Source organism: Ostrinia furnacalis, unplaced genomic scaffold (genome assembly GCF_004193835.3).
Source record: "Ostrinia furnacalis isolate ACB-3 unplaced genomic scaffold, ASM419383v2 OfSCF4495, whole genome shotgun sequence".
In the NCBI taxonomy this organism is placed as follows: domain Eukaryota; kingdom Metazoa; phylum Arthropoda; class Insecta; order Lepidoptera; family Crambidae; genus Ostrinia; species Ostrinia furnacalis.
Genome location: NW_021134734.1, coordinates 236,566 through 252,589, shown reverse-complemented (window position 1 = coordinate 252,589; position 16,024 = coordinate 236,566). Strand labels below are relative to the sequence as shown.

The 16,024-nt window shown below is 36.4% G+C and overlaps 2 protein-coding genes across 4 annotated transcripts; one reads left to right on the top strand and one right to left on the bottom strand.

Annotated features, from left to right (window-relative positions):
• Positions 1 to 59: 59 nt before the first annotated feature.
• Positions 60 to 1,492, top strand: Ak6 (adenylate kinase isoenzyme 6). The gene is made up of 4 exons (XM_028314046.1): positions 60 to 259; positions 391 to 542; positions 810 to 955; positions 1,269 to 1,492. The coding sequence occupies exons 1-4, from the start codon at positions 217 to 219 to the stop codon at positions 1,456 to 1,458; spliced, it is 531 nt and encodes a 176-aa protein (XP_028169847.1). The 5' UTR covers positions 60 to 216; the 3' UTR covers positions 1,459 to 1,492.
• Positions 1,493 to 2,268: 776 nt separating this feature from the next.
• Positions 2,269 to 15,744, bottom strand: ERp57 (protein disulfide-isomerase like protein ERp57). 3 transcript variants are annotated; one of them, XM_028314024.1, is made up of 9 exons: positions 15,445 to 15,744; positions 15,148 to 15,356; positions 14,756 to 14,984; positions 13,087 to 13,203; positions 12,038 to 12,170; positions 10,204 to 10,364; positions 3,742 to 3,973; positions 3,020 to 3,157; positions 2,269 to 2,591 (listed from the first exon to the last, which is right to left on the bottom strand). In XM_028314024.1, exons 1-9 carry the CDS (start codon positions 15,591 to 15,593, stop codon positions 2,487 to 2,489), a joined length of 1,473 nt encoding a protein of 490 aa, XP_028169825.1. In that variant the 5' UTR covers positions 15,594 to 15,744; the 3' UTR covers positions 2,269 to 2,486. The 3 variants fall into 3 exon arrangements, with proteins under 3 accessions (XP_028169825.1, XP_028169826.1, XP_028169824.1); XM_028314025.1 differs by lacking the exons at positions 10,204 to 10,364; positions 12,038 to 12,170 and adding exons at positions 6,518 to 6,678; positions 8,466 to 8,598; XM_028314023.1 differs by lacking the exons at positions 10,204 to 10,364; positions 12,038 to 12,170; positions 13,087 to 13,203 and adding exons at positions 6,518 to 6,678; positions 8,466 to 8,598; positions 9,502 to 9,618.
• Between the last annotated feature and the right edge of the window lie 280 nt (positions 15,745 to 16,024).

Genomic DNA, 16,024 nt, shown 5'->3' with positions numbered 1-16,024 from the left:
CTGACTGACGATGCATGGTAATAATGTTAATTTCTTTGCAACTTTTTAAAAAAGTATAAAAAAAAATTGCATGTGACTTTTCGAATGAGAGAATGACAATCACATGTTTTTATTTTGTAATACGTTGACGTTCCCTTCAATCGGCAATATTATTTTGTACGAAACATACGATAATCCAAAAGTGTTTTATCGTTGTTTTGTGTAAATAAAGAGGAGATGGAGAGTCGTCCAAGAAAAATCCCCAATTTGTTAATAACAGGTAGGTACACATTATTTAGAGGTTATCTTGTATGTATTGTGATGAACTTTTTTTTTTCTATAGATATTTTAGTGAGCTAGGAATATCCTAGGCAAAAATAAGATATTAAATAAGTTGTCCATTTGATACAGGAACGCCTGGTGTGGGGAAGTCCACCATTTGTCAGAGAGTGGCAGATAGAACAAACTTCGCATGGAGAGAGGTTTCAAAAATTGCCGAAGAGAGCAGCTGTCTTGATGAATTTGATCCCGAGTATCAGTGCCCTTTCCTAAATGAGGATAAGGTCAGGCGATAGCATCATATAATTAAAGAAACCCGAAATTCCAGCATCACAATGATAATGCATGCATTGAATGTAAAACCACATGGTGGTAGACATGTTCTCTAGCCCCTATAATTTAATTAAGATTTTGTGTAGGTAGGTAAATACTCATTTATTCAAACAGATCAATGTTTAAATTCCAAAAAAAATACTAACTTGCTTGTTTTGCGTTTACCTCAAGTCCAAAATAAATAAAATGTGTCCTAATTGTATTTTGTTATGTTTCAGTTATTAGATGTCATGGAGTGCATGATGAATAAAGGCGGTAATATAGTGGACTACCATGGCTGTGATTTCTTTCCGGAGCGTTGGTTTGATGGTGTATTTGTTATCAGAACAAATAATACCATCCTGTATGACAGACTTTCTGCGAGGTAAGCTAAATAAAATCCTTTCTATACTTTTGATGCACATGCTTTCTAAAGTAGGGTTAAGAAGTTAAGATGAATAAAACAAAGCAAGCAAGGATGCATCAATACTGCATTTTGCTGTAATAAAAATAAATGTGTTAGAATGCAGTCTGGCTGCAGTTAGATATTATCATAGATAAGTGACCTAGAATTAATTTGTGTCCTATGAAAACATTAAAATAGGAGTGTAAGTTATAGTCTTACTACACCCTGTCTGTCATAAACCTAGCCCATTATTTAATCTAATTGTTAATTAAAATATGATGCTTGTTTACAGAGGGTACACAGGAAAAAAATTGGAAGACAACATCCAATGTGAGATATTTGAAACCTTACTGGAAGAGGCTCAGTCTTCGTACAGGCCACAGATTGTAAAGGAGCTGCAAAATGATTCAGATGAACAACTGCAGAAGAATGTGGATACAATTATTGAGTGGATCGAGAGGTGGAAAGAAGAAAATTTATAATAAATCTTATTAGTAGTCACAATTATTATTTTCATTACTTTCCTTTTTTATTGGCAGCCTCATAACTTGAATGTTTTTGAGATTGATCCTCTGTTAATGCCCTTGATCTCTAACTAGTTTGTTCATTTATACCGCATCCAGTAATTGGTTGACTAGACATTCTACTGTCACTAGAAAACTGAATTTACACTACACAAATAAAAAAGAACTTTCTTACTTCCATAATAGGTAGGCCTGATGACAAGTTTTACAGTCACACAAAAGACATACCTACTAGCTTTTGGCTGCAGTTTGTTTGGTCCTTCTTGAATGGATGGACTAACTAACTTTGAAGAATCAAAACTATTTTTAAAGTATTGTACCTAAAGTTTATCAATATTTTGTTTAAATCTATACTGATATTATAAATGCGAAAATAAGTCTGTCTGTCTTACTTTCATGCCTTAAACCACTGAACCGATTTTGATGAGATTGAGTCTCGGGAAAGGACATGGGATAGTTTTCAACCCACTTTTTGAAACAGGGACGCGCGCGATAAAGTTTTTCTGTGACAGAGAAAATTGCACGCGGGAGAAGCCGCGGGCGGAAAGCTAGTATTTTAATAATTCTTAACTTATATCCATAACTAAGTATTATAATTAACTTAGTTTTCGTTCTTCTTTTACCAGAAAAAGGATCGTGGGATCCACCTTGTATCTGTAAATAAATAATATCTCAGTTGCAGCTCTTCTTTTTTGCGGTTTAGTAAAAACTAATGTAGGTACTATTATTTGATAAACAGGAAGTAAGGATGGAATAACAACAACAGGGTATTATAAATACAACCTAGTTTATTCATTAGCCCACCAACATATATAAGAAATGCATTCAAATTACTGTATTTAGATTACTAAATTATAAAACTGTGCAAACTCGGTAAATGTGAGATGGTAAAATGGCAACACCAGCCGAGTTCGCGGGCAGTTGCGCAGACACACGCTCGCTACATTCACTCACAGATCTTTCATGGAAAGTTTCACATCACAACACTACAGCTCGGACTTCTTGGCGTTGCCCTTTCTGTCCCAGCCGTTAAGTTCGCTGCTGGCGTTCTCGGCGACGTACTTAAGGAAGTCTTCCAAAGCGCGTCCGCCCTGTAATGCAAAAACGAATAACATTAATATAATCTTACAAAAACATTGTATCCTAAATTGATATTGTGCTGTGTACTGTCTCTAAATAAATAATTAAGACTGGTTAAACTTCAACTGCAAGAAATGCACTCATTGAGACTGAAGAGTAAGCATTCAGAATGTAGCATAAAGTTTCAGCAATCTCTATTTAAACTTTCTAGAGATAGCAAACTGGACAGAATCATTGTTGTGCTCAACACTGAAGCATTCGTCCATAGCGAGATTCGAATCCACAACAGCTGGCGTTGTAGTCTGTGAATTAGGCTAGATGGCTACCTTACCTTCGTAACATTCAGGTCAGATGCTGTATTGTTTGTTATCCAAATCGCTTGGAGGTTGTGATGTGATCTAAAATCATAGCTGATTTATTATATGAAATAAATACTCACGTTGTATCTGACAGGTTTCTTGGAGCTGTCCTTGGGTTTCCAGAAGATGGTCGGGAATCCGGACACGTCAAACTGCGACTTGGGCCAGTCGTTGGCGGTAGCGTCGATCTTAATGATGTCCACATCCTCGTTCTTCAACTGTTGGACAATGAATATTATTAGTTTGTTTCAGAAGTATTTGGACCGAAATAAGATGATGAAAGGAATAGTTTTCTGCATTGTTTGCTTTCCCAAGTTATCTAAAAATGTTAACCACATTTAAAAATTTAATTTTCTCAATTTATCATCATCATCCCCTATTATGGAATAAATGTAAGAACCTGTAGTTATTTAATGTCGAAAATAACGGCAGAAGAAGAGAGTGTGGTATGAAAGGCTGAAATTAATTTAACCAATAAATATAGTCAATTGAGTACACAAAGTAATATCTTTGGTAATATTCACGTTAAAAGTTCCCCTTTTAGGCTGGTTTTAGAATAGAATTTCAACATCGTGTCTCTTGAACACATTAGCGAAACCAGTGGGTTTCAAATACGCGTCACGACACGAGTGCATTAAAAAAGAATAATAATGATGTCAGTCAACTACTCCATCGTGGTTTAACTATAGTGCTTTTTTAAATCGTGCCTTAATTCTAATGAAAAAAAAAACGACCTAATTATTGACTCTCCAAGCCGTTAAGTCAAGTTAGGGCAAGTCATATTTATCGTGTGCCATCTTACCTTGTCTCCAAGCTCCTCCCACACCGGCGCCAGCTTCTGACAATGTCCGCACCAGGGCGCGTAGAATTCGACCAGCGCGTCACGACCGCTGTCGGTCACCAGCTCCTTGAAGTTCTTGCCGACAGCCACCTTTACCGGCCCGTCGTTGCTCTCGGGAACTGCTTCGGATTTCACGAATGGTTCTAGCTTGCCGTCGACCAAGTCCTTGGTGAAAGCCAGGAGGTTTTCGATGCTGGAAATGAGAAGGTGTCTAGGTTAGTCGAATGCTTAATGTAATCTCATGTAAGTGAACTACCTGTTCTTATGAATAAGGATTCTTAAGCCGAAACTGGAACAGATATGTCAAGTGTATGAATCGAGAAAGAGACGCGTCACCATCTTCTGCTTTATAGGGTTCCGTGTTTTGTTTTAATCTAAGGTGAGTACAGTATAATAGAACGGACACTTGAAGAGCTATTGGGTGAGCAATCAAACATCAGAGCCCCGATTACGGTAACTTTTAACGTTTCCAATCCAGACACGCTTCTCGATTCTGCGATACGATTGGTCGTTCAACAGCGTACGTCAGCTGTTTTGACCAATCGTATTGCAGAATCAGAAACGCGTCTGGATTGTAGACGTTAAAAATTACCGTAATCGGGGCTCAGATCTGCGAGATAGAAAGTGATGTGAAGTAAAGGGCGTATGATTGCAGTTGAAAATAGTAAAATATCTTACATGATGTATGCTTTATTTATCCAGTTTGGTGTAGCGCAGTTTTAAGTTCAAAACAACCAAACATGATAACTTTATTTTTCTTAGTATCGTAAGTTAAGCTTCACTACTTGATAACCAGCCATGAAATAACAAACCTACTTGTTAAAAATTATCAATTTTTACGCTAAAGTTAGTTCATGTTTAAAAATAATGGAGAAAAGCGAAAGGTTATCATTGTTCCCAGGTGCGATAAGTAATTTCTGAGGCAAATGAATTATGCAAGCGCTGTGTGAAAACAATAGTTGGCGGGCCGATAAGCTACAATGTGTTTTTGAATGTTAAACAGCAGAAAAACTACTCATGAAGTGATTAATTTTAGAAAGCTACTGTTTTATGGTTTGATTTATTTGCAAATCTTATTAGGGATTGAGCAAATAGCAAGCATAAGATAGACTTTTATAAGAATTTGCACGCGATTTTTCAGATACTAGCTTTCCGCCCGCGGCTTCGCGCGCGTGGACTACATTATCTACATATTTTACGGAACCCTATTTTTTCCAAAATAAAATTTAGCCTATGATACTCGTGGATAATGTAGCTTTCGAATGGTGAAAGAATTTTTAAAAACGGTCCAATAGTTTTTGAGCCTATTCATTACAACCAAACAAACAAAGTTTTCCTCTTTATAATATTAGTGTAGATTTCAGGACCCCTGGGCCACACACATCGCTATTCGCTACAATATTCGGTCAACATAATCAAAGTTGACCGCGGTATACGTGAATATTTGGCTACAAACCTTGTGATAGCGCGAATTTTTGGGTTAACGCGATGTGTACCGCCCAGGGTTAACTAACGCCAAAGGTAGAAGTTAACCAATAGCATTCGAAATTCTTGTAGTTTTCATTTCAGTGAAAAAAATTTTCAGAAACGAGTCATAATATCAATCCACACCCGACTTGTTGCTGATTCACCGATTGTGATGAATGAGTCACCAAATGGCACCACCTTACAGGGCAGCAATACTCATAGGAGTCTCAATCTCTTGATAAAGGACCACGATGGAATCACAAAAAGGCTGGTTTTAGAATCACGCTTATCGTCGGCGCTGGTAGCCGAAATTTATGAGGCTCGGTTTCCACCAAAGCCGAAAGGGAAAGATGATTTCCGAACCGAAACTCAGTGAGAGACGTAATGTGGAAATAACAAAACCTGATTGCTTATTCCAACAGATCTTCTTTCCTCTCCGCTTTAGTGGAAACCGATGGTGTTACTCCGAAAAACATTATCCGAAGTTTCGAATGTTACCATCCCTCTCACGCAAAGCGAGACGCCAGCTTGAGCGACAGTGACAGATAGAGCCGAAACTGCGTAAACAGCGTTTCGGAGCAGACATGCTGCGGGCCTCCTAAGGGCCCTCGCCCACGGCGACTTTTTGTAGCGATGCAGTCACGCTGCTGTAGTTACTGAGTAGTGAATATTGCTGTAGTACTGAATATTACACATTAACACAATATTACTTTACTATTACTACACACTCACACACACCTATACAAACAGTTTTATATTTTTATTAGTATTCTTTTCGTAGTCTTTCATCCTTACTGATTTCCCGCCTTTTGTATTTATCTGTGGACTAATATTACTATTTATGTATGTTTAGAAAATATTATGCAGCTTACTATTTTATTTATTTTACCAATGGTCCGTGACCCTCACTCGGCATGGGGCACACTGAAAACCAGCGCAGTGGCCTTCGTCATCGTGGGCCACGGCATATGCTGAGTGGGGTCCCGTTGCAATGGGCATCTTATTGGTGGGTGGGTGGCACTGCTCAGTTTACTCTTGTTTTTTACTTTTTTTTTCTTGTTCCATTATTATGTGCCACTGTCATGTCTATGTAATTGCCTGTATTTGTGTGATGTCCATTGTAATAAATGTATCTTTCTTTCTTTCTTTCTGTAGCGCGTTGGCATCACTTCTGTAGTGCGTTGCAAATGCGACTAACGCGCGTTAGTAGCGATGCTGTCAAAAGGTCGTCGTGGGCGAGGGCCCTTAAACAAAATAATGTTTACGTTACCTGAACTCTGCGCTCATGACGAACTTGTTGCCATCGGCGTCCTTTCCGGCCACGACCGGCTTGTCGGCCTTCGCGAAGTCGATGCCGTATTCGTTGAGCTCGTGAGTGAAGTCGTCCTTGTCGCTGACGGCAAAGTTCACCTCGGACATCTCCTTGGCAACCTGGATTGATACGTAAAGATAATAGAAAAAGCATGTTTCAATTATGTATCATCTTTATAAGGTCATTTAGTCTCCACAGTAATGCAACCCTCTCTAATTTATCAATTGATCTCGTGCTACAGGAATTTGTCGCTTCTTACGACACGCCTCCTGTTGGTGGAGAATTGTATTCTTTACGGTCGACCCCACACGGCATTTTTGACTGCAAAAATCTGTCAAAAGTGGTTTTAGTTAAAAACCACTTTTGCCTGATTTTTGCAGTCAAAAGTGGGTTTGACTATGAGTTTTGACTGTAACATATCTAATGAATAACAATAAGCCCTTCCCCAATAGTTCCCGTCGGATATCATAATGCCGTAGGCCAGGGATAGCGAACCAATGGCACGCGACAAAACAATTTAGATAAGCTATCGGTCAAAAAGTCATGCCAATGTTCTTCTGATGTTGTAGTACATAATCTGAACAGAAACATGTATCAATGTTTTTGCCTGTCCATAAAAGAGTTTCAAGTTGAAAGTATTTATTACGTTCTCTTATTTTCCAAATAATCACCATTTCGAAACAGTTCGACGCCACGTTTAAAGCTTTTAATAAACATAGCACGATAAAATCCATAATGTTCGTCATCCCTGCCGTAAGCGGACACAAATCTACATCCTGTGAACATCAGGAACTTATCGACGCATTAACTGCGTTATAAACTCAGAAATAAACGCCTAATCCGTTTATTTCAAAATTAATGGTCACAAAAAGTTTCCAATAACGGACGCAACTTCAATAAGTACTCGTTTATTACTTCCAAAATGCAGGTAGATACTTCGTATGGAGTTTAGAAACATCAAATTCCGATCAGTATTTTTGCGTGTAACTTTAAAAAACCCACGCATTAAACCTAATAAAGTTTATCGTAAATAATTAACTGGGTAAAGTAATTAAATGTTCACTCTCTTGCACCAACCTAATTAATTACATAATTAGTTTGATTAAACCCACCCTATTCCCTAACCAGAAGGGCGGTTTTAGGAGTATATTACATCATAAATTCATTACGAAAACAGGATGCTTGATACAGTCTAGCTTCTATATTCGGGTTTGTTATCTTAACTCATGGGAGTCAAAAGCTGATAAAACTTGAGATAATTGTTTAAAAACACTTGCTCTTAAATTGGTATGGTATAATAAGGTCAAACTCAGCTTCAATCACCGCAAATGGAAAGGGAAATACATTTCTTATCAAAGTATTTGCGATAGTAGAATGGGAAAATGTTTTGATAAACTAAAATATGTCATGGTTACGAAAACTAACATAAAAAACATCAAGCTCAGTAGAATCGGTTAAATTGAAAATATTACAAAACACACACTGTCAAGATATTACTGAGTGGGTGACCTTTTTTGGCAACTAAGTAATTTTTTTTTATGTATGTCTTTGTTCCCTGAATCTGTTGTTGTCAAAATAAAATTATTTTCTTTCTTTCTTCATGGTAGTAAAACTTGGAAATTGAATTTGACAATAATCATGAAAAACTTAGAGATCTTCATAAAATGGTAATTCTATTGAGACATCATTATTTTTAAATTAGCATGAAGGGTATCCAGCAGGACTAGGAATCCTAGTCTATAAGATTATATTGATCAAGACGATACATTTATCATCTGGAATCGATATAACGCCACGACAAAATTTCGTGTCGCGCACTTAGGGTGATCTAGTAAGGGAGCTCATGACCAAAAAGCTACATTGTATGTATGTACTTTAAAAAGTACATAATACTATTTTAACGTACCTTGAGCACACGGTTCCTCCAGTAGTTGGTGCCCTTGGGGTTCTTGACATAGTCCACATCGTAGTAGGCCACTACCAGAGGGTTTCCGAAGTCCTGGATGTTGTCCTTCTGACGCACGCCGACCAAACCGTGGCTGTTGGATTACAATCTTTTAAGGTCTGTGCTTTTATTGGGCATACGAGGAAAATTTAAAATTCTCTCGAAAGATAATAAATATAGTTTTGTATGCAAAACGATTATACGCTTATTCTACCAGTGAACCAAACTAATTAAGTAGATTTTAACTGCAACTTTTCATTAGCGAAAATTTTTTTCATTTAACCTATGTTCGTAAAGTTAAAGCACTTCCGATGATATTGGAATAGAAAATATCCAATCTATGATAGCAACATAGTTTATTGTGTCGTAAAATGAACGTACACTACAGAGCGACAAGTTACTTTACGACGGTTTCGCCTTTATGATCCTATGACACGTTTGATTTACATAGTTATTTCGAATTCATTATCGTGTGAAGTGAATAAAGTACGCTATTCATAAATAGTCTACATAACATGGCTCTATGCGAAAATATTATTAGATACAATCAAATATGAAGCTGAATTACCTAGATACAATCACAGGAAATATACCATTTACAGTGTCTCACTACATAATTTCGCGATGGCATATATTGATATCACATCGCTGCACGATAAACTAGACATTGTTGTCATACTACATATACCTAAAGCAATTTTTATGGAAATAGATATTGCTTTGTATGTTACATTATAGTGGTGACAATGTTACTCATTACGACTTCGAAAAGTAAATCAGTGCATTATGTTGTTAATCAAATAATACTCCTTGTTACTTGATGAATCTGCTTAAATAAAATGTCGTACAGCGACAGCACATTAGAGTACACATTTTTGTAGCAAAAGCGCACCTATTTCAACTATATTAGACGCTACAGTTTTTGCTTTTTGTAGCTTGATGTAGCACTGCTGTACCTACAAAAAATGTATGGTAGTGTATAAAAAAGTGGACTTACAAGTGCTCCTTGATGAAGGCCTTGAGGGAGTAGGTCTCGGGCTCACCCTTGTACACGACGAACGAGTCTTCAAACTTGTTCTGGAGGCGTTTCGGCCTGAACAGGACTACGTTATCCCTGCAGGCAAAGATAAATACTTATTAGTGACGAATATTCTCGTAGGCATACGCGCAAACGTCAGCTTATCCATGAGCCTTGCACTTGACAGCTTGGGAAGCATGTGAATTTGATTCCCAAATCGTAAAGGCGAGACAGACAATTTGAATAAATAAATGAATAATGTAATTCAATACATAATATTATTTCTTTTTTTTTTCAGTGTTATTTTAATATCTTTGTGAGTAGTCAAGTATTAGAAGTTAATTACTCGTAAAATGTATGTAAACATCCTGTAATGCGTAAAGGAAACGTATAATATGTGTGAAACTGTAGAAATCGCTAAATAAGCAAGCAGTTTCTATTAATTGGGCGTGCAATTTCCGTTTCAAATGATTTTTAAATTTGAAGTCTGAACCAGTGTGCAATGTTTGCAGTACTTTATGATTACTCATGGTTCTCTTATTCTAATTTGCCACAATCACACTTATTTAAAAGGTAATAAAGTCTATTAATTAGCAAGTACATGAGTTTGGCTTGTTGGCATGCACATTAANAAAGGTCGCCGTGGGCGAGGGCCCTTAAACAAAATAATGTTTACGTTACCTGAACTCTGCGCTCATGACGAACTTGTTGCCATCGGCGTCCTTTCCGGCCACGACCGGCTTGTCGGCCTTCGCGAAGTCGATGCCGTATTCGTTGAGCTCGTGAGTGAAGTCGTCCTTGTCGCTCACGGCGAAGTTCACTTCGGACATCTCCTTGGCAACCTGGATTGATACGTAAAGATTTACATAAAATATCATTATTATAAGGTCATTTATGCTCGTTTTCACCATCAATTACTAATTTTTAAGGGCCCTATGAAAATAAAATTCCTGTTATGTGTTACCGTAGGGGTCACTTAAAAATAACGGATTGATGGTAAAAACGGGCATTTGTCTCTATAGAAGCGCGACCCTCTCTGATATATTATGAACAGTTTTGACTGGCAAAAATTTGTCAAAAGTGGTTTTTAACTAAGGGCATAGGTCAAAAGTTCAAAACCACTTTTGCCTGAATTTTGCAGTCAAAAGTGGGTTTGACTATGAGTTTTGAATGTAACATATCTAATGAATAACAATAAGCCCTTCCCCAATAGTTCCCGTCGGACATCATAATGCCGTAGGCCAGGGATGGCACGCGACAAAACAATTTAGTTACGCTATCGGCCGAAGTCATGCCAATTAATGTTCTTCTGCTGTTTAGTAATCTGAATAACATATATAACAGAAACATATATTCACACGGATTCTATTATTTATTTCGTTACATTATTTTCCAAATAATTCGAATTCCATTTCGAAACAGTTCGACGCCATTAAACTTTTATTAAATCTTATTAAACATTGCACGATAATCCATAACATTTTCGCCATCCCTGCTGTAAGCGGACACAAATCTACATCCTGTGGACATCAGGAACTTATCAACGCATTGACTGCGTTATAAACTCAGGAATAAACGCCTAATCCGTTATTTCAAAATTAATGGTCACAAAAAGTTTCCAATAACGGACGTAACTTCAATAAGTACTCGTTTATTACTTCCAGAATGCAGGTAGATACTTCGTATGGAGTTTAGAAACATCAAATTCCGATCAGTATTTTTGCGTGTAACTTTAAAAAACCCACGCATTAAACCTAATAAAGTTTATCGTAAATAATTAACTGGGTAAAGTAATTAAATGTTCACTCTCTTGCTCCTACCTAATTAATTACATAATTACTTTGATTAAACCTACCCTATTCCCTAATCAGAAGGGCGGTTTTAGGAGTATATTACATCATAAATTCATTACGAAAACAGGATGCTTGATACAGATACAGTCTAGCTTCTATATTCGGGTTTGTATCTTAACTCATGGGAGTCAAAAGCTGATAAAACTTGAGATAATTGTTTAAAAACACTTGCTCTTAAATTGGTATGGTATAATAAGGTCAAATTCAGCTTCAATCACCGCAAATGGAAAGGGAAATACATTTCTTATCAAAGTATTTGCGATAGTAGAATGGGAAAATGTTTTGATAAACTAAAATATGTCATGGTTACGAAAACTAACATAAAAAACATCAAGCTCAGTAGAATCGTAAAAAACATGGTAGTAAAACTTGGAAATTGAAACTGACAATAATCATGAAAAACTTAAGAGATCTTCATAAAATGGTAATTCTATTGAGACATCATTTTAAATTAGCATAAAGGGTATCCAGCAGGACTAGGAATCCTAGTCTATAAGATTATATCGATCTAAGACGATTCGTTTATCATCTAGAATCGATATAACCCCACGACAAAATTTCGTGTCGCGCACCCTATTACGGCTGGGGTGATCTAGTAAGGGAGCTCATGACCAAAAAGTATTTTTGACGTACTTTAAAAAGTACATACTATTTTAACGTACCTTGAGCACACGGTTCCTCCAGTAGTTGGTGCCCTTGGGGTTCTTGACATAGTCCACATCGTAGTAGGCTACGACCAGAGGGTTTCCGAAGTCCTGGATGTTGTCCTTCTGACGCACACCGACCAGACCGTGGCTGTTGGATTACAATATTTTAAGGTCTGTGCTTTTATTGGGCATACGAGGAAAATTTAAAATTCTCTCCAAAGATCATATAGTTTTGCATCTGAAAAGATTGTACGCCTATTCTACCAATCAACCAATTTAATATTAAGTAAATAGATTTTAACTGCAACTAATGAAAATCAGTGAAAACTTTTTTGATTAATTCTATCTATATTCATAAAGTTGAAGCACTTCCGATGATATTGACATAGCAAACATCCAATCTTTGATAGCAACATATGTAGTTTATTGTGTCGTAAAATGTACGTACACTACAGAGCGAGAAGTTAACTTTACGACGGTTTCGCCTGTATGATCCTATGACACGTTTGATTTACATAGTTATTTCGAATTCATTATCGTGTGAAGTGAAAAAAGTACGCCATTCATAAATAGTCTGCATAACATGGCTCTATGCAAAAATAATATTAGATTCAATCAAATATGAAGCTGAATTACCTAGATACAATCACAGGAAATATACCATTTACAGTGTCTCACTACATAATTTCGCGATGGCATATATTGTTATCACATCGCTGCACGATAAACTAGACATTGTTGTCATACTACATATACCTAAAGCAATTTTTATGGAAATAGATATTGCTTTGTATGTTACATTATAGTGGTGACAATGTTATATATTACGACTTCAAAAATTAAAGCAGTGCATCATGTTGTTAATCAATAATAATACGCCTTGTTACTTGATGAATCTGTTTAAAATGTCGTACAGTCGACTGCACATCAGAGTACACATTTTTGTAACAAAAGTGTACCTATTTCAACTACATTAGAATCTACAGTTTTTACTTTTTTTAGCTTGATGTGGCATTACTGTACCTAAAAGAAATGTATGGTAGTGTATAAAAAAGTGGACTTACAAGTGCTCCTTGATGAAGGCCTTGAGGGAGTAGGTCTCGGGCTCACCCTTGTACACGACGAACGAGTCTTCAAACTTGTTCTGGAGGCGTTTCGGCCTGAACAGGACTACATTATCCCTGCAGGCAAAGATAAATACTTATTAGTGACGAATATTCTCGTAGGCATACGCGCAAACGTCAGCTAATCCATGAGCTTGATGACAGCTTGGGGAGCATGTGAATTTGATTCCCAAATCGTAAAGGCGAGACAGACAATTTGAATAATGTATAATGAAATTCAATACATATTCCATATTTTCAGTGTTATTTTATCTTTGTGAGTAGCCAAGTATTAGAAGTTAATTAGTCGTAAAATGTATGTATACATCCTGTAATGCGTAATGGAAACGTATAATATGTGTGAAACTGTAGAAATCGCTAAATAAGCAAGCAGTTTCTATTAATTGGGCGTGCAATTTCAGTTACAAATGATTTTTAAATTTGCAGTCTAAACTAAACCAAAGTGTGTAATATTTGGAGTTATTTATGATTAATAAAGGTTTTCAAGATCTAATTTGCTACAATCACACTTATTTAAAATGTAAAAAGGCCTATTATTTAGCAAGTACATGAGTTTGGCTTGTTGGCATGCACATTAATGTAGCTATTATGCTGGTTATGTCAGGACTTCAAGCTGATAACAACAAATATGCCTAGTTAGTTATTTAAGTGATAATGGTCATAAAAATAAAATATTTACGAAGAATTTTAAGGCCTTACTTTATACCTGTTTGTGTGTGTAAAATATTTGGTTTATAATTGTTGAACATTGACATTTTATTAATAACCTGCAAAACATCTAAAACTTATTATTTCTTAAAGTGTTTGAATACTATTATCAAATATTTTATCTTTTGATTGATAAAGAAAACAATCCAAGAACATTATCACAGCTGATACCTTTTGAGAACTTTTTAAATCACACAAGTTTGTACTATACAAAACTATGAGTTTTCAGTCATAAAAACATACTGAAAAGGCAAAGTATAATTTAAATATTCTGTCCTTAGGTTACATTTTATTACTATTTATTATTACTTAGCAACACATAAATTATTGACTATATTTTTTACAGAGACAAAAGAGTAAAAGTGACTTTGGTAACCAGGCTAATATTTGCCATCATTACTTCACATTAAAAGTGAACATTTTCTTTGTCATTTAAATGATCTTAAGTGGAGAAGCAACTGAACAAATATTTAATGTGTCCCAGTTGTCTGAAGCATAAAAATGAAATTGAACAGTTGTAATTTCAGCTACTTAATAGTTTCATTATTTGAATTAGTTTGGGGTTTAGCAATTACAAATTACTAATCTGCTTATCAGTGAAGTTACTGAAATTTTAATTGGGAATGATGCTAAGTTAGTTTTATCTGTATTTATGAATATTATGCTGCCTTTAAAGTTGATATGAATTAGAAGGTTTATAACATTTCTTTCCAAGAGTAAAACTAAACATTTATTCTGGATTAGAAAGTGAAAGCCAAAGTGCATCTTGAATCTTTCTTCTCTTGAACTAAAAATAGCCTGGAGCTTTATAAATAGAAAGCTGAAATAAACAAAGGCTGCCAAAGATCTGAATTTACAGGAATATGTAAAGTTAATTTATAAATTAATTTGAAAGTCTTACTTGTAGCCACTCTTTTCAAGTACTTCCTTGGCAGTTGAGTGTCCGAAGACAACCTCCTCACGCAGCTTGTCAGCAGTCTTTAGGAACTCTCCCTTGAGGTCGGTCTCCTTCTCAAAGAAGCCAACAACAACAACATCGTCCTTCTTCAGGAATGCTTCATAGTCAGCCACAGAGAGCAGGTCTTTGGAGCTGGGTCCAACCTGGGCTCTCATATACTTCACAATACCACCTAAAGATAAAAAAAAAATTTAGTTCATGGAAATTCTAATTTGAATAATCAGAATGAGGATAATGATTCTAATTTGAGGTAGTAGGAAAAAAATATCAGTTATACTGACTTAAAATGTAACCATTGCAAGCAAAATAAAGTAAAAATGAGTATTGTTGCTTACCTGACTCTCTAGGTCCATTGTATTCTTGCGAAAGCTCTCCTTTCCTGAAGATCTTCAGAGTGGGGTATCCTGACACAGAGAACTGTTCGCACGTGCTCTTGCCGCCTTCCGTGCAGTCCACCTTGGCCAGGGCGACCGGTGTGTCATCGTTCTTGAGGATGCCGGCCGCAACGGCGTATTCCGGCTTCAGTCTTTTACAATGGCCGCACCTATAAACCCAAATCAATTCAACTTAGAGCGCCGCTCGTGACACGTTAACACTTGTACTATAGTCATCCTCAGGAGTCAATGACTTACCATGGTGCGTAAAACATGACTAGGGCAGTATCATGTTGAGATATCACACTAGAAAAGTCTGAATCTGTAAGATCTAACACATCTTCTTCAGCGGCCCTACATAAATAAATTACACCTAAAAGTAAAACTATTTTCAGTGAACCCAACATTTTGTATACGTCCGTCTCTTGACGAAGATGCGGGCGAAATTCCTAGCCGTCGTTCAACTATGCTACGAGAAATGGAAGAAAGGACAAGGACCGGAAAAATACACGTATGATGCCGCAAAATGACATTTGCCGGCACAGCGTTGGCCGTTTCTGATTGGCCCGTCGATGATACGTTCAGAAGTCGTGACACCATAAAAATTTTGATTTATTACATTTTATTTTAATAATAATTAGCATCTATTTTTGCTAATATTTCGTGATAAACGCATGTGACAAGAAAGAAATAGAATCAGTTTTAGAGAAAATAAACAAACTTTTGCAAAAACTACTAGTTGCGAAAAAAATATAGTAGTTATTCTAGTTTTTTTATATGGCAAGTATTAGGGGCTGCCAGTTTTTACTTTTTCCCAAAATTTACGGGTAAACATGTA

What these genes read in the sequence shown, in the direction of transcription:
- ERp57 (XM_028314024.1), bottom strand. Translation starts at nt 15,593, where the DNA reads ATGTTGGGTTCACTGAAAATAGTTTTACTTTTAGGTGTAATTTATTTA. An exon ending in GTCATGAGCGCAGAGTTCAG is followed by an intron (nt 3,974 to 10,203) that starts GTAACGTAAACA and finishes TCTCATTTCCAG; the next exon opens with CATCGAAAACCTCCTGGCTT. An exon ending in AGAAACCTGTCAGATACAAC is followed by an intron (nt 2,592 to 3,019) that starts GTGAGTATTTAT and finishes TTTGCATTACAG; the next exon opens with GGCGGACGCGCTTTGGAAGA.
- Ak6 (XM_028314046.1), top strand. Translation starts at nt 217, where the DNA reads ATGGAGAGTCGTCCAAGAAAAATCCCCAATTTGTTAATAACAG. An exon ending in CTTTCCTAAATGAGGATAAG is followed by an intron (nt 543 to 809) that starts GTCAGGCGATAG and finishes GTTATGTTTCAG; the next exon opens with TTATTAGATGTCATGGAGTG. An exon ending in TATGACAGACTTTCTGCGAG is followed by an intron (nt 956 to 1,268) that starts GTAAGCTAAATA and finishes GCTTGTTTACAG; the next exon opens with AGGGTACACAGGAAAAAAAT.